The following is a 21,159-nucleotide window of genomic DNA, read 5'->3' as shown; positions in this document are numbered from 1 at the left end:
GACAGAGGCTCAGGAAGGGGGACCGGCCCGTCGGCGCGGTCGGGGGAGCTAAGGGCACGGCCGGCCAGCCAGGCACTCACCAGAACCACTTCAGAGCTGTGGGAGCTGAAGACTTCGTGGGTCCAGGTCTGGCCAGGCTCAGGGGAACGGTCCCCCTTGCGATGCAGCTTCAGGCCCACGGTGTGGTGCCCCATGGTGTTCAGCAGCTGGGTCACCTCTCCCGACTGCAGGTTGTCAAAGTAGATGGTGGCACCCACAATCTGGTCCCCTGAGCAGGGAGGAGCAGGAAGTGGGTAAGACCACCCAGGGTCTCGGGGAAACAACACACAACCACTCTGTGCCGGGCCCTCGGACTGACGTGCAGGTGTGGTAACACCCATTGTAGAGATGAGGAAACTGAGGCAGAGAGGCCAACTAATTTGCCCAAAGTGGCAGAGCTCATGGGTGGTGGAGTCAGCACAGAGGATGACGTGTCCACCAGCCCTCAGGACCACCTCCCGCGAGGACTGTGAGGGAACGAGGGATAGAGAGGGGGCAGGGGAGGGCAGGGCTTAGGTACCGGCCACCCTGATGCCACTGGGACCCAGCCCTCCACAACCACCCACCCGCTTGTGCTGCCCCTGCCTTTCCCTCCACCACCCTCCCCCACCCCACCCCCGCAGCAGCCCGCACCCCAAGGCGACTCACCCTCCTTGACCACCCCAGTGCGGGCCGCAGGGGAGTTCTGCACCACCTCCTGCACAAAGACGCCGTCGTCCCTCTGGGTGATGGTCAGCCCGTGGGAGCCACTGCCCTGCCAGTTGGGCAGCAGCAGCTCCCGGGTCATCTCTTCCTCCTTCTCCATCTGGATGAGGTAAGGAAACGGAGCAGTGGGGGCATGAGGGGATGAGGAAGCCAGGGATCCCCCTGGGCGTGGGGCACTGTCTCCGAGGTGCCTGCCTCCACTGTGGGCGGGCTCCCAAGGCGGATGGTGGACACAACCGCAGCGGAGGTAACCAGCCCCTCGTCCTGTCCCCCCCCACCCCGGCCCTGCCTCCCGATAGCACGTGCCTTCCAGGTCTCTACCCTCCCCATCCTCTCACCTCCCCCGCCCTCGTCACCCTCCCTCCTACTGACCTTCGCAGGACTTGGTTCAGGAGCGGATGCCTTGCCAGGAGCCCGCCCCTCCTTCCTCTCCTCTCCTCGGAGCGTCTCTCTCTTGGGAATCTCGGTCACACTAGGCCTAGGGAGAAGGTCACAATCAGGCTCACACTCAGCAGTCGGCTTGTTGAAACCCCGACCAGCTGCTGTGCAAGAGATGGCTGGATGTTTTGCCCCCCGGGGCCAAACCAAATCCCCAACCCCGCTACTGTCATCAACTCCATTCACACATGACTCTCCAGCCTGGGAACACAGGAAGGGGGTTTGGAAGAGGCCAGACTCAGATTCAAATCCTGGCTCTGCATCTTCCTGGCTGCGTGACCCGGGCCAAGTCACTTAACTTCTCTGAACCTCCATTTCCTCACCTGCGAAAATGGAGACGATAAAGCATTCCCATGAGGACTGAAGGAGCGAGAGAAAGCATGTGAGAAAAGCTCTGGCCCACCGGAGCCTCCCAACATCCACATTCTCATTAAGTCCTTTGTAACAGCTTCAGGCGGGAGATGTTATTGCCCGCATAGTGCAGGTGGGGAAACCGAGATTCGGAGAGGCCAGCCGGCCAGGGGTGCACCGTGAGAGAGCAACTATTATTGGGCTCTGAGCCTGTAACTCTTCCTCCGATGCCATATCAGGCCTGCCACTCTAACCGGTGCGAGACCCCTCCTCAGAGTCTCCAGCACTGGGGGCCGCTGGCCACCTGCAAGCAGGGCTGGTGGTGCCCTCCCTCCCCCAGTGGCCGACGGTGAGTGACTCTGGGTCACCCTAACCCCGGCCTCAGAACCAGGGGGACGCTCGCCAGCTGGGAGCTCCAGGAGCCCTGCCACAGGCAGAGGCCAAACAATGGAAGCCCCAGGCCCCCCAGCACCGGCCCAAGCCCAAGAGGCTGTGGTCCAGCTGTGCTGCCTCAAGGACGTGGTGAGTCAGGGCCCATCTGGCTGCACCTGCTGGGCCCTGAGACCAGGCCCCCATAGGTGCGGGCGCTGAGGAGCAAAGACACCCTCCAGCCACGGGATGAACTGTTGGCTGCAGAGGCGCCGGGGAAGACACCAAGCAGGCCTCCAGCCTCCAGACACCCAGAAGTTCGCCTGTGAAACCGTGCGGGGGGTGCTATAAATCGTGGAGAACCTCGCCCAAAGCTCCGCCCTAAGTCCGCTGACACTCAGAAATTAGCCAACCAATCAATAAATACATGGATGCTGATCGTCTCCTGTATGTCCAACGTTGTACAGGACACTCTGCCGAGGAAACTGGCAAGGGACGGACACGGCTCATCCCAGCACTGAACTGTAAACTCCATCAGGCTATTACCTAACTTCACTCATGCATCCTCCAAACATTTATTGAATGCACTCCACGTGCCAGATATGGAGAGTTAAAAGACTTAGCTCCTGTCCCGGATATAAGTTATGAGCAAGGTGCTCTGGGCGTGACCAATTTAGCCTCTGAATGTTCCGGAAGGCTTGGGAGACTTCTGGGGGAATGAAATCTACATGGAGTCTTGAAGGTGCTGAGTTTGGCTCTGAGGACGGGATTCATGGAAATTCATAGGCACTTAGGCCTTCCAGTGTCAGGCAGATCACAACACCGGTGAAGACAGCCGCAGACACCCTATTCGCCAACCACCTGCACTCGCTCACGCGGTATTTATGTCAGCACAGGTGCCGGCTAGGAGGCCAGCGGGCAGCCAGTAGGCACAGGTGTGAGCTGTGGAAATCACCTCCTCCTTTCCTACCGGAGGTCCCGCTGACCCTACCCATAGTGAAACAGCAAGCTGGAGCTGAAATGGTGCTTTCCCCCCCCGCGTCCAGCACTGAGAAGCCAGCCCTGCAGACAAGGAGGCAGGCAGGGCAGGGAAGGAAAGGGCTTCCACCCGAGGGCTTCTCAGATCTCCGAAGCCACCGACTGCACTGGCACGCCCCTCTTCCTCCCTGAGCAGGGCCCCTTTATTTCAGCCCAGCATCCTGGTGCTGAGCCAGCAGGCGGCGATGGGGCAGCAAGCCAGACAGCTCACCCTCGCCCACATCTCAGCCCCACCTTCCCTCCTTCCCCAGTGAGTCACTGCAGCCGCAATAGCTCCAGACACGCCAAGGGTCAGGCCTAAAACCCGATCGACCAAGTGCTTCACGGGCCAGACCCCCGGGTGCCAGAGGGGCTGGGGCCCGGTGAGAGGCAATGGGCTTCCCTGCCAGCTGCTCGGCACAGAGCCCCAGGCCCGGAGCCCCGGGAAGCACAGCTGGGAGGCTCAGGAGGGACCTGCCACATGCCTCAACCCCTGGGGCTAGTGAGGAGGCCATCGTGAGCAGAGAAAGGGCCACAGTCCGTGAGAAGAGGAGGCGCTGGGCCCAAGGCTGCAGGTTGGCCCTGGCAGGGCACCCGCTGGCTTCCCGGCCAGGCAGGGCTGCCAACCACCATGCCTGCTCTGCCTCAGGCCTCACCTCCTGGCAGAGCCAGGAAAGACTCCCCTCCTCTTTCTTTTGACCTGGCCGGACACGGGGGTGCTGATAGGGGATTCGAGGCCACGGTGGCAAGGGCCTATCTTCTGCACTTGGGTCCCAGCCCTCCATCTCGCCCACCCCTGGGGCCTGTACCGAGCCCAGATGGGCCTTCCTTCTCCTCCCGCACGAGTCAGGTGAAGCCAGCTACCCGGGGGGCTGGGGGCTCCGCCTTGCTGCTACCCAAAGCGGGGTCTCTGGAGCGTTGGAGAATTCCGCACATTCAGTCAAGTGGCATAAGCACTCGGAGTGGAAGAAACCTTAGGCCACATGTGGCTGCTTAAATGTAAGTTAATTTAACTTAAACATTTAGTCCATTGGTTATAGTAGCCGCACTTCAAGAGCTCAACAGCCACTCAGGGCTACCGTATTAGAAGCGCAAGTACAGAACATTTCTACCGCTGCAAAGTCCTGTGCGACAGCACCGCCTGCTATTTACAGACGGGGAGAGTGAGGTCCAGAGCCCTGAGAATGGGGGAGTGCTGGGGCCCTAGAACCCAGGACTGCTAGCTCCCTGCCTGCAGTCCACCCGACACTGGCTCACAGTAACCTTCGTGATGGGCTGGGCTGGAGTGGAGACCCTCTAAGGCACAGCGCTGCCTGGAGGGCAACAAAGGAGTGATATGGTGAGGCCACTCCAGCTTCAAGGCAGAGAGGACACGCACCTGAGGCTGCAGGGACAGAGTATAATTCAGGCCAGAAGCAGCTCGAGAAGAGCGAAGTTGCCCTGACAATTCAAAACCGCAAAGAGGATGTGCAGAGCAGCAGGGCTCTGCCCATGCCACCTCTGCAGACTGGGGGCAACGCCCAGGCAGATCCGGGAGAAGGCCCAGGAAACAGACTCTTTGCCCCAGGAAGATGGTCTCCGCCAGGTGCTACCTCCAGAGGAACATGTTCTCCCACTGCTCCCAGGAAACAGAGCCCCTTCTGCCCAAGAGCCAGTATGAAAACAGCCAGGGAGGGGGACCCAGCCTAACTGCTGCAGCAGCCAAAGACAACCTCGCAGCCAGCGTCAGTGTCAAGATGACAGGAACTGATACATACACACACCCGAGAGTCAGGCCCACGGGCCTCAAGGCCTCCGCGCACCGACCCTGAAGTCAAGATACACAGCAGAGGGACAGAAGGTGGTTCACATGCCCAGCACAGGCGGGACGTAGGAGGTGACACTCCAAGGCAGAAAGAAGCACACCCACCCACGGTGGAGAGGACTCTGACAGCAATGAAACTTCCACCCAGCACACGAGCAAACCGACCCACCACGCACACAGGCCAGGGAGAAGCAGTCCCCAAGCTCAGAACAATGAGATGACTCACAACCAGAGCCAGAGACTTCCACCAGCGGGAAAGCTGTGAACACTTATAAGCAGGACCAGGGGCTGGGATATTCGGAGAAAAGAGAGACACACCCGGAGAGGCCATCTACGCTCCTGAACACTCCCCGGGCAGTAAAAAGGAAGAGAAAGCTCCACATTAAAAGAAACCGCCACCGCCAGCACCCCCTGCCCCAGGGGGAGAGAAAGAGAATTTTGCAGAGCTCCTATGGTGTCCCAGGACTGTGCTTGTTCCATGCCTGGGGCACCAAGGGGTCCCCTTCCTTCCCCAAACAACCCTATGTGATTAAGAGTTGATATCCTTATTTTAGAGTGCGGAAATAGGCCCCAAGGTAAAATGACTTGCCCGAGTATGAGACAGAGTTGAAATGCAAGCCCGGGGTTCTCTGACTCCATGGCCTCTTTACCCACTGACAAGACAAAGGCACAAATAAACACACACAGAGGATGAGAAACCACAGAGAAAGATGCACAAGGGAGATACACGGGAGGGAGAGACCGAGAGACCTATACTGGAGGGGGGCAGAGTGAGAGTTGGAGAGACACATCCACAGGAAGGCGGAGAGGCCTCCATGCTCATCCAGAGGGAGGCAGACATGGTGCGAGGAGGATGTCTCCGAGAGACAGAAACACACAGAAAGAGAGGGGCTGAGATTCGGGTAGGGGCGCGGGTAGAGACCCCAGGAAGCAGTGATGGGCATCAAGCTCCACAAGCACAAGAGGAAGGGTGAGTGGCCATCAGCTTCCTTGCCCACACACCAGCCTTGTCCCAGCCCAGCTTGGAGACAGCTAACCCAGAATGGGCAGAGTCCCGGGCATCCCAGAGCCCAGGATCTGAGGGCCCTTTTGGTTCTGAGGCTCATCAACGCTGCGTCCCCAGGAGTCAGAAACCCTGAGCCACCCAGAACCCAGCTCACCTCTAGACTCTCTGGACCCCTGAAGACCAAGAAAATCATCCCCTTCTGGGGCTTGGCAGGCACCAGACCCACTCTAGAGACAGGCACCGGCAGGGCAAGGCAAACATTTCCACTCACTGGGAAATCCCAGGTCCAGAGGAACAAGGAGGAATACAGGGGCGCCCCTCTTCCAGGGCCGAAGCCTCCAAATGGACCTCCACATCTGCAGCCGCCAGACCTTGGTCTGGAAAACAACCTGCCCCATTCTAACTGGAGTAGCACTGAGCAGTTATATTCAGAGTCTAAGTTGGCACCAAGAACTCTGAGGTCAGCTGATTCTGGACGGCACACCCCCAGGGGGCACTTTCAACTTGAATGGGATGTGTGTGTTGGGGAGGTGGAATTATCAGGGAGAATTTGACGAACATGTTGCAAGACACGGGCAACATGGGCACTGGAGAAACAATCAAAGAAAGACACACAAGGAAGCACCCACAACCCGGGCGCGCAGACACACTCCTTAGTCCCCTCCTCCTCACAGCCCAGAGCAGGCCCACAGCCCCTGCCTCCCCCAGCTCACCACAGACACCTGTCTGGGCAGCCCCAGGCCCTGCGCATCACGGAGGGAGCCTATACCTGTTAACCTGGAGCCCAGATTCCGTGCCTCCCGCTACCGCGTGCGCCCGCCTAGCTCCTCCCTGGCTACGAGGGCTGCTGGCCCCGCCCACACCTCCCACCTGGAGGAAGTTTTTCCAGCCTCATCACTCCAGCCCTCTCCTCCGCGTCAGCCCCTTCCCCTGGCCCCTCACCATCACGCTAGAGTTTCCTGCCCCTCGACTTCCAGGGCAGCCCCCCACCCCCACTCCAGCCAGCCAGCCAGCCAGCCAGCCGCTTACAGGGCTCCGCCCAGCCGCCTTTCTCCACCTCTGTCCCCTGGCGCCTCCCACTCCCGCAGCCCCAGCGCTCCAAGTTCAAGCTTCCAGCAGGGAGAGAGATTCCTTCTTCCTCCCCTGACCAAGATGGACTCCCCTCTCCTTGTGGCAGGGACTGGGGGCAGCTTCCATTCTCCAGCGCGCAGTCCCCACACCTGGCCACCTCGCCAGGGAAGAGTGGGCCTTGACCCTGGATGGCTGGGATTAAGACAGCAGCTTGGGGATGGGGGATGGGGGGGCGGTGCTCCTGACTGGGGCAAGGGGTGAAGAAGAGCTCGCTGTCTCACCGGGTCTCGCCCGGGGGGTAGATTACAGTTTGGGAGCTGCCCGCGGACAAGACCAAGGCGGATCTCCGCCCAGCGGTCGGGTCACGCTAGTGCAGGGGCTCGGGGCCAGGCCAGTCGGCTCAGCTGCCAAAGAGCCACCCCCCCCAGCCCGGCCAGGACGCAAAACCAGGCGCTTCCCCTTCCCTAGAACCTCCGCTCCAGCCCCCGGGGACCGGGCAGGATGCCCCTCCCTGACCGGCCCTGCGCGGCGCCTCGCTCAGCCCGGAGCCTCGCTCAGCCCAGATCGGCGCAGCCCGGATCGGCGCAGCCTCACTCCCACGGCTGTGCTCACCCTCCCTGGGGCCTCTGGACACAAACTCCAGGGCCTGGAACCTGTCCAGGACGGAGAAACTTAACTTGAGTCCTTACCTACAGCCCCTGAAGCCCCCATGAAAACTCCACCACTGGGACAGAGTCCCACTGTTGTCCCCTGCCCTATAAACCCCAGACGCAAGCAGAGGTGACACATCCAGGACCAGTGAGCACAGCCAGAGACACCTTCTCATAGGTCATAACACATATCTCTCTCTGCTGTGACACTAGCGGTCACAGGGATTCAAGGCCACAGTGAAACAGGGACCCCGGACCCAAGACCTCCAGTACAACAGCCCAGCGGGCGCCCGGGTGTGGACTGAGGCCAGCAGGGAGGAAGAGGGGCTCAATCAAAACACACGTTCCTGCTGAGCCCGCTGTGCCCCCTCCCCCCAATGTGGTCCTCACAACTCCTCCGGCTTGCCCAGGCCTGGAGGAAACCGCTTGTTCTCAGGAAGGCCTGGGAGCCCAGCGGGTGGCGGGAGCCCAGTGGGTGGTCGGAGCCCAGGGAAATGCCAGCTCCCTGGGAGCCTGGATAAAGCCCATGGGGGTCAGAGGGAGAACAGAAGGCCCTAGACACCCACCAGCTGAAACGTCCCATTCTCACCGCTCTCCAGGGGCCACCTCCTTTCCTCATGTGCACACGTACCTGGTCAGCCCAGCTTCAGGGAGAGAAGCTTGGGGCTTCCAGGTGTGGTGGGGAGGACACAGCCGGCATGGGAGAGTTCCCAGCAGGAGTCAGACTAGCTCTCCCAGTCTGCCTCTCTGTCCGTCCCCCAGCGGTTCCCAGGTTCTGAGGAAGGTGCCGGCCACACCCCAGAGCCCCACACACTCCTCCACTCCCACAGCTTTGCCCCAACCCCTCAAACAAGTACCTCAGGCTCTGGGTGGCGTGCTCTGCCAGGGCCAGCCAGCCAATTCCAAGTGAGCCTAAGAATCCAGCCCAGCGGTGCCTGGGCACCTCCACCCACGGCCTTCCTGGGACTAAGGTGACCCCGGGGACCCCCAGCTCATTCCCTGCCCTTGACTGATGCTGGCTTTCTCCTTCCACAGGTCTCCCATGGTTCACTCTATTGGGTCCCACTTTGAGCCCTGGACCTGTAGTCGCATGCCCCTCAACCAAGTCTGGCTGGTACAAGTTCTCAGCTCTGTGGGGTTAGCTCTGCAAGAAGCTGCCCAAACCAGGACCCCTGAATCACTGCTGTGGGCCCACAGCTGCAGCCCTAAGCCCCACATGACTTCTGTGGCTCCCTCTGTGTCCTGGTTCTCTGAACAATGTCCCTGCTTATCACCTTTAAAGACAGGGCTTGGGAGAGGGGCTCAGACACCCTCCAATCCCCACTGCCAACACTCCAGACCCTTTGACTTCTGCTAGCCCAGCTCTCACGGTCCCAGGTCCTCTCCCCCCTACCTCATCCCACAGCTCCCAGCTCAGAGCAAGGAGGTACCCCCCTCAGCCTGGGGTTCCCTTCTACTCCCCACTCTGCACACACACCAACCAAGTGCTGGCCCAACCCATCATCCCTGGGTGCCAAGGAGAAGGAAGCTGCCCCATTCAGCCTCAGAAAGGAAGTGAGTGCCACACCCTGCCCCAGGGATTTCCCTCATGGGGGGCAGGGGAAGAGAGGAGGAATAAAAGCAGAATCTACTCCCTGCATTTAGACCCATTACAGGTGAGGAGGCCCTAAAATGCCTTCCAAGGCATCTTCAGTCTCTCCCTCCTTTCCCCGAAATCCCTCACCGTCACCTGTCACCGCAGCCCTCCAATGCGTCACTGTGTCCCACAAGATCAATCCAATCCCTATCATGTGCTAGGCTGTGCACGGGGCATGCGATCCCTGCAGTCAGAGGTTGGCTTCTAATAAACTGTTTCAAAACCAATTATTGGCAGCCCAGCGCTGTGCTGGGGACCCAGAGGTAAATATCTGCGTCCCTTTTCCTCCTGAAAGTCCAGGTCATTCTCTAAGGACCTCACTGCCATGGGAGGATCCCACTTTGCCTTTCCACAAATCCACTCCACAGAGCAGGGCACCCAGCGGCAGGCTCGCTGGGGGCGCCTCACCTCCTCCTCGGTGGCAGCCACGCCCTGTGAAAGGCACACACACAAGGCACACAATTCTCCGTGGCCACGACGTGCAGAGGCGCCAGAGCTGTCCCCACGTGGTGCTGGGGCCCAGCTAGTGCCGTGAGATGCCCCATCTGCCCACTCGGCTCCCCTCCCACGCATGCGGCACAGTCAGCCCTGCTCAGACCCCACGTGTCCCTCGTGGCCAGAGACGCCAAAGGGCTGCGCCCCCGCCTCCCAAGGCCCTGGCACTGCAGGGGGCGCCGAGCCCGCCAGCGGAGGGCCGGCCCTCGCACACTGCACACCCTCTCCCTGCATGGGAAAGCCTTACATAACACAGTTCTCTGAACACACCCTAAGCCCAGTGCCTTCCCAACTCCACGGCAGGACCTCGCCCCCCAGCCGCCTCTCCAGGAGCGCGTCTCTGGAGAGGAAGGCTCCAGCCAGGGAGGGCAGCTGAGCCCTCCTCCCACGCCAGCCGGGCTCCTGCCCCGCCTCCCTAACCAGCCCCTTCGCCCCCCTCCCCTTTGCCCCTCACCACTCCTCCCCGAGTTCTGGTTTGAATTAGTCACCGGCTCCAACCACCACATTCCTCAGGCTGCTGGCGCCGAGCCAGGCGCTGGGGCGGGGGCCGTCCCACCCGGACGGGTTTGGGAGTGGGGTTGGGGAGAGAGCACCGCCTCGGAAGGGGAAGGGGCGGTCCCGAGGGCTATGCCGCGGCACAGCCCCCCCTCCCCGCCCACCCCAGTGCAGGCATCTCCCCAATTATGTCCCCCCCCCACTCCCACCCGTCCCGCTGCCGGGCGAGCTGCAAACTCCTAGGCTCAGCGGCCCCAGCGGAAGAAGAGAGTTTTCTGGAGCTGGGAACACAGAGGGGCAAGACTAGGGCGGGGCAGCTGGAGGGAGGCTGAGGGGCCGCCCGGAGCAAGAAAAGGAGAGGCTAGTGGTGCAGAACTGGGTGGGGCCGGGAGGACCCGGGACGCGAAGTCAGGGGCGGAGGTGTGGGGCGTGGGGAGGGACGGCGGAGGGGGTGCGCGGCGCGGGGGCGCTGGGGCGCCGGGCGGGGCCGAGGGGCCGCACCGCGATCTCGGAAACTTCTCCAGTAAACATGGAATAGGAACGGAGCAGCGCGCTGAGCCACCGCCCCACGGAGAAGGAGGGGGTGGGACAGGGGCCACCAGGCCAAGAACGGGCGCCCGGCCGTGCAGCAGGGACCACAGTCAGCCCTCGAGAGAAAGACAGACTGGAGCAAAGCGCACCTCGGAGCGATTTTCCAACTTTGCCCAACTTGCGCCCCTACCAGCGCCCCAACTCCGGAGGCAGAGCTCGGCTCCCAGGGCGCGACGCGTCGCCTCCCCGAGCTGCCCGGGGCTGCCCACCTTGCGCCGAACTGAATCTTCCCAGTGACACCCGCCAAGGCGCCTCGCCCAAGCCCTGCCACCCACCTCCCCTCGCGCGTTCCCGGAGTCCCGTTCCCCGATCGCGCCGAGGTGCGCCCGGCGCCCCTACCTGCGCGCTCAGCCGCAGGGCACAGCCATAGCCAGCGCGGGGCCCGAGGTCGCGGTGCTGCGGCTGCTGAGGGCGGCGAGCCCCGGTCGGGGCGGGTCCGGCAGGGCGGGCGGTGCAGTCCCCGCGGCGGAGCTGCTCCGAGTGGCCGGCCCCCGCCCGCGGAGGCGGCTCTTGTAACTCCGGCTGGGGCGGGCGGGCGGGTCTGCCCTGAGCGGTGGGGAGAGGGCGGGGCCGGGCGGGGCCGAAGCGGGGCTGGGACTGGTGAGCGGGGCCAACCCTGGAGGCACCAGGGAACGGGCTGCTGGGAGGGCACTGGGGGCCGCGGGGACCCGGGGACGCCTCACGTCCGAGGTGCTGCCTTCCCCTCCCCCCATCCACTGCCCCCCGACCTGGCCCGGGCCTGGATCTACCCCGAAAGGATGCGCTATGTGGCTTCTTCGGCAAGAAACTCCTCGAAGCTCCCTGAGGTTCATCCTCACAGCTGGAACTGCGAATCAGCCCATTTTTCAGGAAGGACCAAGGGGTTCAGGCTGCGGCTGGGGGGCTTGGGTGATTCAGCCGCGACCGCCAGCCTGATGCGGACCTTTGAGTTTTCTCTTAACACGGGCAGCTACCCTTCAAATCCTCGGCCCCAGGCTCCTCACTCGGTTCCCAGGCTCCACGCAGCTGCGCGCATTTCTCGCCTTCCCTCTTTCTGGGGGCCCCTCAGCCCCTTCCCCCCACAGAACCGGTCTGGAGACGCTCGCCCCACCTGCTGGAGTCAGGGTCACCAGTGCCACCGTGCTGCTCCGGCCGCTGCAGCGACACGGGAGTCAGGCCTGCACCCCTTGGAGGAGCAGAGCCCGCTGTCTACCTCCCTGTCCCCCGCTTTTCTCTTCCTACCTATTTCTTCTCCGACCCCCTCCCTCCACCGCCCCACTGGCCAGACGCTGAGTTTCCAAATTTAAGCCATTTCCCACAGGCACTTCTAACTACACGGAGATTTTATTAAACGCTTAATGACGGGGTGCAGGGGCGTTCTGGCTACACCCTCAATCGCTTCTCCCCCGTGAATTCTCTTATTCTCCTTCCTGGATGGCCACCCACTACCCACGCGAAGCCAGTCTTCCTTCCTTCTGGAATGCTGCGTGCAGAAGGGAGACCCCAGGCTGGGGACCTGAGAAGACCTGGCCCCGGCAGGGAGCGCCCTCCTCGCTGTATGATCATGAGTGGGCTGGGGCTGAGACCAGCGGCCCTGTCCTCTGAAATGGCAAACATGTTTACAGGCTAAAAATACCCAGCAGCCAACTCTGCTGCCAGCCCTGGGGGCTGTGTCCCAGGTCCAGTTACCAGCACAGGGTACAGGCGTGGGGGAGGGAAGAGACAGCCAAAGGAGACACAGACAGGCAGACACTCAGATAATGGACACAGAAAGGTGGAGACACATGTGTAGACATTCGGACAGGCATAGACATGCAGAGACACATAGTCAAAGCACAGACTTGGGCACCAGCATTCTCTCATTCTCTCTCTCTCTCTCTCTCTCTCTCTCTCACACACACACACACACACACACACACACACACACATACACAGTGACTCAAACCCACAGCAGAGGCGGTTCCACCACCCATATCACAAGCACACAATCAGAAACCCAGACTTTCTGAAGAATCACCTCCACCTCCATTGTGGTCTGAACCCCTTTCCCAGCACCTACTTTATTTAAAGAAAAAATCTAAACTTTTCAACTTTGGGATGCTTTAAAAAATAAAAATAGAGACCAAGAGCTAATTATTTCCTATACCAATGGCTTTTTAAAGTTTATCTCATTTTAAATAACATTTACTCAGTTTTTAAATATGAACCAAGAATACAGACAAAGTGGCCTGTGATCCTACAAGTCGGATAATCCTTGTTGCTGTTTCTGAAACAAAATCAACACCTCCATAGGGTGAAGAATGTCAGTACAGAAAAGCAGAACAATAAAAAGTAGACATCTCCCCCCCACACCCAGTCCCTCTCCCCAAAAGTAATCACTGTTAACAGTTTACCAGAGGATTTTAACTTTATGAAATGAATCGTTTGGTTCCTTGAAAGTACAAAGATTTCCAGTGCATATTAAGATGGGAGCTGATTTACAGCTAGGTTTTTCAGAAAGATAGCTCTGAAAAGATGGCCATGGGAGTTTGGAGGGAGGGGCTGGAGCAGGAAAGGAAGAGTGGGGAATGGTGTGGATATTGTCCCCTCACCTCAGCTTGGGGGCCATCAGCCCCCCAGGAGTGAAAGAACAGAGGCTAGTGTCCTGGGCTCAGAGCCAACTTATCTGCTCCATTGTTTGTTCTGGCCACCCTCTTGGTCAACAGAGAAGGCGGGAGAGGATGGTCTGGGGAGCAGCCACAGAGCAGGGATTACTGGCCAGGTACTTCATTCAGGGGTAGGAGGGTCAGGATACCTGCTGGGAGGTGGTCCTGGGGACTGGCTTCTGCCCCATTCTAGGCTAGGAGGGTAGATAAGGGGTAACCTAGACCCTGCCCCCTAAAAAACCATAATCGTGCCTGCCAGACGAAGGCTGGGGTTTCTTAGGGTCAGCCTCCTCAGCCCAGGCGAAGGGAATATTGTCAACAGTTTTCAGTGGTGCAACTGGAGACACACACTTTTAGAAATTTCTGCCAACCCTGCTTCTTCTGCCCACTGCTGTAGCCCCCAGCTTTCACTCCCCAAAGCTACCTCAATGGTGATTGTGCCTGACACTGCTGCAGGGCCTTGACGTGTCAGCTCGTTTAATCCTCACATGCAGGAAGGAGAGGGTCTCAGAGAGGGGCCGTGATTTACCTAAAATCACACAACCCTCAGAAGCAGGAGTCAAAGCTCCCACCAGCATCTAAGCTCCACGGGGGCAGGAATCCTTTGTTCTCTGCTGTGTACTCCGTGCCTAGAGCAGTGGCTGGCACCAAGCAATCACTCCAGAACACTTTGTTAAATGAGTGAATGAATGAATGAACTACAGGTATAACTGGCCCCAAAGCCCTTGTTCTTTATACAACAGCATCCTGTACCCCATGATTCCCATGAGGGGAAGTCAGCTTCCCCTTGCTCTCAGCCCCAGGGAGCACTTCCCCCACGTGTAGTTCTCTCATGCAGCTGCACAAACATTCACTGTGTCCAGCACTGGGTCAGGGGCCGATGGGGGTGGTGGTGCTGGTGCAGGTAATGGAGTACTTGGCAAGATGGAATCCCTGCCCTCAAGGCGCTCAGTCCAGAAGGAACTATCCTCTGATGCCACCTTACCTTGTACTCTGAGTCCTAGGCTTTGGAAAAACAGGACATTGTCTTTTCTTACAGATCTTTTACACCCCTACCTTACTTCCCCCCACACAGACACACTATTTTTTAGTTATGAGTCCCCTCAGTTGGTTCCAACATCGCAAAGAAAACCTTGTTTCAGACTTCCCTGTCAAAATAAGGGCTACCCAGGGATCTGAGAGGATGTGAGCCCTCCCCTGCCACTACACCATCCTTCAGAAGCATCCCACACCACAGTCCTCCAGACTCACTGGAAAAGCTAGGTAAGCTCTAGGACTCATCACTGGGATACCCCAGCTTCCCCAGAAGTGTCACGCCCTCCCTGGGGGTTCCCTGATATGTATGTAGTATGTGTGTGATGAACCCTGGGCTCCTTTGTTGCCAGGCAACGTGCCTCTGTTTTGTTCTTATTATGCCTGTTTCCATAGCAACCACAAAGGGGAGCTCCGTGGGCAGGCCCCATGCCAGGGGATTCCCCTTCCCCTCCCTTCTCTCCACAGTCCCCTTCTCTGAAATCAGTGTGTTACGAGGAGGAAAAGAAGCCAACTGCTCAAAGAGTCATCATGGCTTTTAAACTCTGATCCCAGAAAGGAAGTGAAGTGTGCAGTCTGCTTGCAGTCTCTTTGAAAGCAGACTTTTTCCCCGGATGAGGGCCCTTTGGCATGTCAGCCTTAGAAGCACAGAAATTACTGTTACCCCTTCTTCGAGCCATCTGGGATCTCCCAGACCCCACCTCTACCCCATACCCACACCAGCCCAGAGATGAGCAACGCTGCCAAGCACCAGATCCTTCTCCATTCACTTCCATTGATTCTAATCTATCATCTTCCCTAGTGGAACAGCAAAATTATTGGGCGATTCTGGGATCCAAACATTATTTTCTAAGCAATTCTCAAACCCCAAACTCCTAACCCAAACCCAAAATAGGAAGCCAAATCAAATCATCCTCCTCCAGCTCAATTCAAATCCCAGCCTGTGTTAAACCTCAGGCTTCAAATAAGGAGTTCCTGAATTACGCAGATCAGACAGATAGGATACCGGAAACCCTCCCATTACACTCAGTCCTAATTGAAATCTTCAGGCCCAAGCAGAACCCAAGTTAAAGCTGACTAGAGAACAAGAGATGAGACACAGGGCCCTGAGTAGAGACTCTGGGATGTAAGAAGGCAAAGAAAGGCTGTCCAGGCAAGAGAAGGGGAACAGATGTGAGCAGGGAGAGTAGGGCCGGTGGCCACATCAAGACAGCTGGATTCCCAGCGGCAGAGAGAGATGGCCTAGAGGCACCTGAGCTGTGGGTGCCGGGATGCTGGGGGAGCAAAAAGATAATAGGAAATGGGGACCCAAGATTAAGGAAAAGAAGTGGCAAAACAGGACTGAATGAGGCTGTACAGGGAGGGAGGGAGAGAGAGAAAAAAAGAGCCCAGAGCTGAGCTAGGGACCGGGCGGATGGACTTGTAAACAGGAGCCAAGGGAGGGAGCTGGAATGAACAGAGCAGCCAACGCCCCAGGCAGCTCCCCTCCCCAGCAGGGAGCGGGCAGCAGGGAGGGAGGGGCTGGGAGAGGGGCACACCAGCCTCCTCTCTCCTTTTTTGGGATCTGCCTTTCTGCCGTCCTTTCCAAATTCCTCTGCTTTTCCCCCAGTTCCCCAGGGAAGGGAAGACCAGCCCAGGGTTTCTCTCCCTCTTGTGCCCATACTTCCCAAGTCCAGTTTAAGGAGAATCAGGCTGAGCGGGGAAGGAAGGGCCTAGGCTGCCCAGAGCCTGAGTCACCACATAGCTGAGGTTCCTGTCACTCGAAGTCCCGCCTCTGCTACACTCTGTGCCCTCTGCCCGCCCCAGGACTTGGATCACCCCAGGACTTGGATCGCTGGGCCTGACCCTGCCCCAGGACCTGCTCCACTTCCATGAGCCTTTCCCGGGTCAGGGCTGTCTTACTCGGGCTGCTGGCAGCCTTAGATACAACCCTCTCCTCGCTTCCGAAACTACTGTACTTTGTCCACAGCTTTTTTTTTTTTTTTTTAATTTTTTAAATTGTATTTATTTTTTGGCTGCATTGGGTCTTTGTTGCTGCACACGGGCTTTCTCTAGTTGCGGCGAGCGGGGGCTACTCTGGTGCGGTGTGCGGGCTTCTCATTGCGGTGGCTTCTCTTATTGCGGAGCATGGGCTCTAGGAGCACGGGCTTCAGTAGTTGTGGCGCACGAGCTCAGTAGTTGTGGCTCGTGGGCTCTAGAGCGCAGGCTCAGTAGTTGTGGCGCACGGGCTTAGTCACTCGTGACATGTGGGATCTTCCCGGACCAGGGATCGAACCCGTGTCCCCTGCATTGGCAGGCAGATTCTTAACCACTGCACCACCAGGGAAGTCCCTGTCCACAGCTTTTGAGGGAAGCGTCCTCCTGCTCTTCTTAGGAGCAAAAGTGACTCAGTGAGCGGCTGCAAGAACTGTGGAAAGAGAAGCATGCACCCTTGATTAGTCACTTCCCCTCTCTGGCCTCCAGTTTTCTCTTGGGTAAAAGAAAGGGACTACTTGCTGTGGTCTCCCCAGGTACATTCTCTAAGACTGAGTCAAAGAGATGGAAAGTTGCTATTGAAGAGAGTGGGATAAAAGGGGCGTGTTTGCTAACCCCTGTCCTAACAGTAGGAGTGGATGGGGTATGGGCACAGGAACCGCCACTATAGGGCAGCCAACACTCTAGGCAACTCGGTGACTCAGGTCCCGAATACAGGCCAATGGGCAGGAAAGCACCCCGTGGCTCTCCTGCGAATCAGGGGAAATGCAGATCTCCCTGGAGAATGACTGGCCAGGGTCCCGCTATAACCAACTCTCCCTTACACCTAGAAAGCTTCTGATCCCAGTGTGGGCCCCACGTCTTTCGACGAGCACCCTAACCTCCCTGGCCTAGCTTCCACTCCTCCTGCCTGGCCTTGGCAACCCCTCTGCCCTCAACTCCGTAGCCCTCCCTACCCTCCAACGGCTCCCCTGCCCTGCCGTGTCCCCTCATTTACCCCTTGGCTCTGCCCATCCTCACTATCCACCCCCATCCAGGCAGAGCCAGCCAAATGATTGCAAAAGGGCTGAGCCAGCGGGAGAGGCCCTCACATGACAGCTGTTCCTGCTGCGGAGGGGAGGGGGCAGCTGGAAGTAGATGGAAGCACATTCCATGCGAGATCTGATCAGAAATAGCCCCAAACCCTTAATGACCATCCCGCTCCGGCTCAGTGCAAGGCCTGCCCACCGTGTAAAACAAAGTAAGGTCAACAGGCTCCCTTGGGAATCCTGAGGAAATCAGCAAAACAAAAGGGGGCGGCTACATGAGGGGAGGGGGCTACAAGAATGAAAAAAATCCAGGAACATGTAGAGATCCAGGGTCACCAAGGATACCTTTGCCACTGAACCAGCCCCACCTGCCCAAGGCATTCTCTCTCTTACTAGAGATTCAAATGAATACAGGGCTACTCCCCAGCAACCGCCATTATCCCCCCACTCCACCCACCCCTTGCGTGCTGAGGCACTGGGACACCCCAGTCATTCCACTGGAGTAAAACAACAGCCTCCTTGGGGAGCCATGCCAGCCTGATTAGAGCAAACAGACAAGAGCAGGTGGCATAGTTTCTCTAACCTTTCTGGAGCGCCAATATTTTAGCTCCATAGCATTAGGGGAAGAATAAATAAGGTGGGTGCCCCAGAATTACATTAAAACATACAGAGAGGGGGCTTGCCTGCTGGCACAGTGGTTAAGAATCCGCCTGCCAATGCAGGGGACACAGGTTCCAGCCCTGGTCCGGGAAGATCCCACATGCCACGGAGCAACTAAGCCCGTGCGCCACAACTCCTGAGCCTGCGCTCTAGAGCCCATGCGCCACAGCTACTGAAGCCCACGCACCTAGGGCCCGTGCTTCGCAACAAGAGAAGCCACCGCAATGAGAGGCACGCGCACCGCAACGAAGAGTAGCCCCCTCGCCGCAACTAGAGTAAGCCTGCGCACAGCAGCGAAGACCCAACGCAGCCAAAAATAAATAAAATAAATTTATTTTTAAAAACCCAAAACCAAAAAACATAGAGGACCAAAGCAAGTTGGAGAAGTTACAGTGTCCTGCAGGTACCACTGATGGGGTGAGCCGGGGAAGCCACAGTCACCCAGGAACACCCATCTGATGTGTGGAGGGAAAGTTCGGGCTCTGAAGACATGCCATGAAAGGTTGCCATGAAAACCACGGTATTAATTTCAGAAATGACTGGGTGGAGTCTTCAAAGCACTTCATTCCTCTCCCTTCAACATTCTAGACCCTTCCCCCACCCTTCAAAAGGGGAAGTGGCACATTTGGGGCATGTGGGCAGCTGGTGGGCTGGATGGGTCTGACCCAGTGTGAGCAGCAGCTGTCCAGCTCCAACCAGGACGTGAAGAAAAGACAACCTAGGTCTTTCTTGGAAGAACTTTAAAGGCCTTTGACTTTTTAATAAGTGACTTAAGCAGAAACGCCAACAAAGCTAAAATAAACAGCAGCTTATAACCAGTATCTACTGGTTTATCTACGAGCTAAACCAAGTGTCGGCCTCCCATTCACACTCCAGTCTCTGTAAAGATTGTATCTGCAGTCAAACGCACGTCTGAGCCCCGGCCCCCTCTCCAGTTTCTCACCCTCCCTTTCTGGAGGCTCTGAGATTTTGCTCCGTAAGTGGGTGAAATAGCCTCCTCCTTCCCGCATCCTATCCCATTTCTCCAAGATCCTGCCCTGTCCTCAGCTCTCCACCCACTCGCAGCAGCCCCTTCCCTTTCCGCCCCGCGACCCCAGCCCCTGCCGGCCTGAGCAGCACCGTGGGCGCGGGGACGCCAGCTGCAGCGTGAGCCTCCCCGGCACGTCTGGAAAACGACCCCACCACGGGGGACGTCCCCACGGCGCAGGCTCTCACTGGCTGCAGCGAGCGAGCCGGGCGGGGCCGAGAGCGCCCCCACCCCGCACTGGGAGGAGCGGGGGGCGGGGCTCTAGCTAGCGGCGCGGAGGGCGGGGCGGGCGCCCGGTCGGAGATCCCGAGTCCTCAGGCGGTGCGGTGGTGACTCAGGGCTCCCCGGGGCAGGGCGGGGACCGACCCAACTACAGCTGTACTCCCCCTTCCCCCGCCCCACATCTGCCCTAGAAACTCCTGATGTTAATCTCTTTCTTGCCCACCCCGGCAGGGTAGAGGCCCTCCCTTCTCACGCCGCCCCCCACCCTTTGGAGGCTAACAGCAAACCTTCCTGAGGCCACAACCCCCTCTCCTCTGGGCCTCCCACCCAACCTCCTGCTTGTGGGTCCTGGCCCTCCCCCAAGCGCAGGCCTGGCCTCAACCAACCTGGCCACACTCCTCGGCACCAAACCGCCAGAGCTAGAGGCACAAGAAGCAGGACGTGTGGATGAGTCACTCTTCCTGCAGTCTCAGAGGGAGGCTAGGAGGCGGTCCAGCCCCCCCAGGCCAGAACCGCCCCCCCCACGCACGTGGGCTGCCAGGCCCGCCGCTGCCCAAGCCGCCCCCTTTTCCCCGGGCCTCTCAGGCCTAACCCTGCAAACCTACTTGCACAGCTCAGTCTCTCCTGCCTCCATCTTCAGGTCCGGGGAAGATTAAGGATACCAGGAAGGTCGTGAAAATTACACAAGCCAAGGAGCAGAGGGTGTGGAGGGAAATGGAATCCGGGAGGGGAGTCTGACCGGTTCTGTGAGGCCCAGGCAACCAGCGAAGGGCACACCCTGGCCAGCACCTAGCACTTTTAGCTCTTATCCTAGAGGAGCCCAGAATGCGCAGAAGCAAGACAGGTGGCAAGTCTGGAACCAACTCAGAACTACCAAGGAGCAAATTCTGAGCAAGAATCAACCCATCCTCACCCAACTGGATTCCAAACCACCACTCTCCCCTTACCCATTTGTTCACAGAACCCCAACCGCAGTTAAGGTACCAGCGAGATTACAGTCCTACTCCCTCAAAAGCTAGCAGCCCCCACCTATACTGGGAAAGATCACCTTCTTCCCCTCCCAAGCCAAGACCCCCTGCCCTTGCTTTATGCTTGGACTTCAGGGATGGCAAAAAATAACCACTCAGAAAACCACAACCTGGAGACCAAAGCCTCAAAATGTGAATCAAACCAGGTTTCCAACTTCATCTGAGCTGTTAAATTTACAGGGAGATCCTTAATGCTCTTCAGAAGACACAGAAAAGACGATCAGAGTAGGGGCAAGTTATCTCTGAAAAGGGTATAATAAAAAATTAAGCTCAAAGGAGAAAAAATAGCAACCACTGATCTGAGCAGGGTTGTTAAAAGACATTTATGACTGCTCTACATTGCAGGAAGCGCTAGGGCGTGTTTAGGGTACAGGCTCCAGTGACACCCACTGGGTTCAAAATCCTGTCTCCACCACCTAAGATGTGTGATCACAGGCAAGTTGCTTAAATCTCTGAACCCCGCTTCCTTGTTGGAAAGTAGGGATACCCCAGAGATGATCCACAGCCAGGTTAGGGGGCCACAGGCCAGTATCTGTTCCAAGGAGTCTCTTCTCGCTGTTTGTCTGAAGTGTTGAAACTATGACTCTTGGATACGGCTGCTGCCCCACCTCACAGGGCAGTTGCGGGAAGTAGTGTTAAGTCGCTCTGCATGCTGTGCTCTCACCCCATCGGCAGGTATTCTCCCCCTTCATGCGGGAAGGTCTGGAGTTAGGTAGTTACAAAGCCCCGTGTCACCACCTCCTAACTACATCCGATCTCTCCCAGCTAGGCTAGAAGATGGTCATCACAGGAGAGGCAAGACAATTAAAAAAAAAAAAAAAATCAAAACTGAGGAGAGGCCTCTCTTTCTGCTCTTCTGAAGACTTCTCTCCTACACAGGGAGGTCCTGCAGGTATA

At 58.2% G+C, this 21,159-nt stretch overlaps 1 protein-coding gene across 6 annotated transcripts in view; it reads right to left on the bottom strand.

The window, feature by feature from the left end:
• The window catches only part of AHNAK (AHNAK nucleoprotein), a 124,724-nt gene extending 103,627 nt beyond the window's left edge, over positions 1–21,097 (bottom strand). The window contains exons 1-4 of one of the 6 annotated variants that reach the window (XM_057553170.1): positions 19,840–21,097; positions 1,117–1,222; positions 688–844; positions 81–268 (exon numbers count right to left, since the gene is read on the bottom strand). In XM_057553170.1, coding sequence (XP_057409153.1) covers positions 81–268; positions 688–844; positions 1,117–1,222; positions 19,840–19,868 — 480 coding nt within the window. In that variant the 5' untranslated portion in view covers positions 19,869–21,097. Of the gene's footprint in view, positions 1–80; positions 269–687; positions 845–1,116; positions 1,223–11,006; positions 11,173–19,839 lie in introns of those variants that run through there. The other 5 variants (XM_057553171.1, XM_057553172.1, XM_057553174.1 and 2 more) reach the window with 5 other exon arrangements.
• Between the last annotated feature and the right edge of the window lie 62 nt (positions 21,098–21,159).

This window comes from Balaenoptera acutorostrata, chromosome 9 (assembly GCF_949987535.1).
Source record: "Balaenoptera acutorostrata chromosome 9, mBalAcu1.1, whole genome shotgun sequence".
NCBI lineage: Eukaryota > Metazoa > Chordata > Mammalia > Artiodactyla > Balaenopteridae > Balaenoptera > Balaenoptera acutorostrata.
The sequence above is the reverse complement of the archived record's forward strand: the minus strand, read 5'-3'. Positions and strand labels throughout refer to the sequence as shown.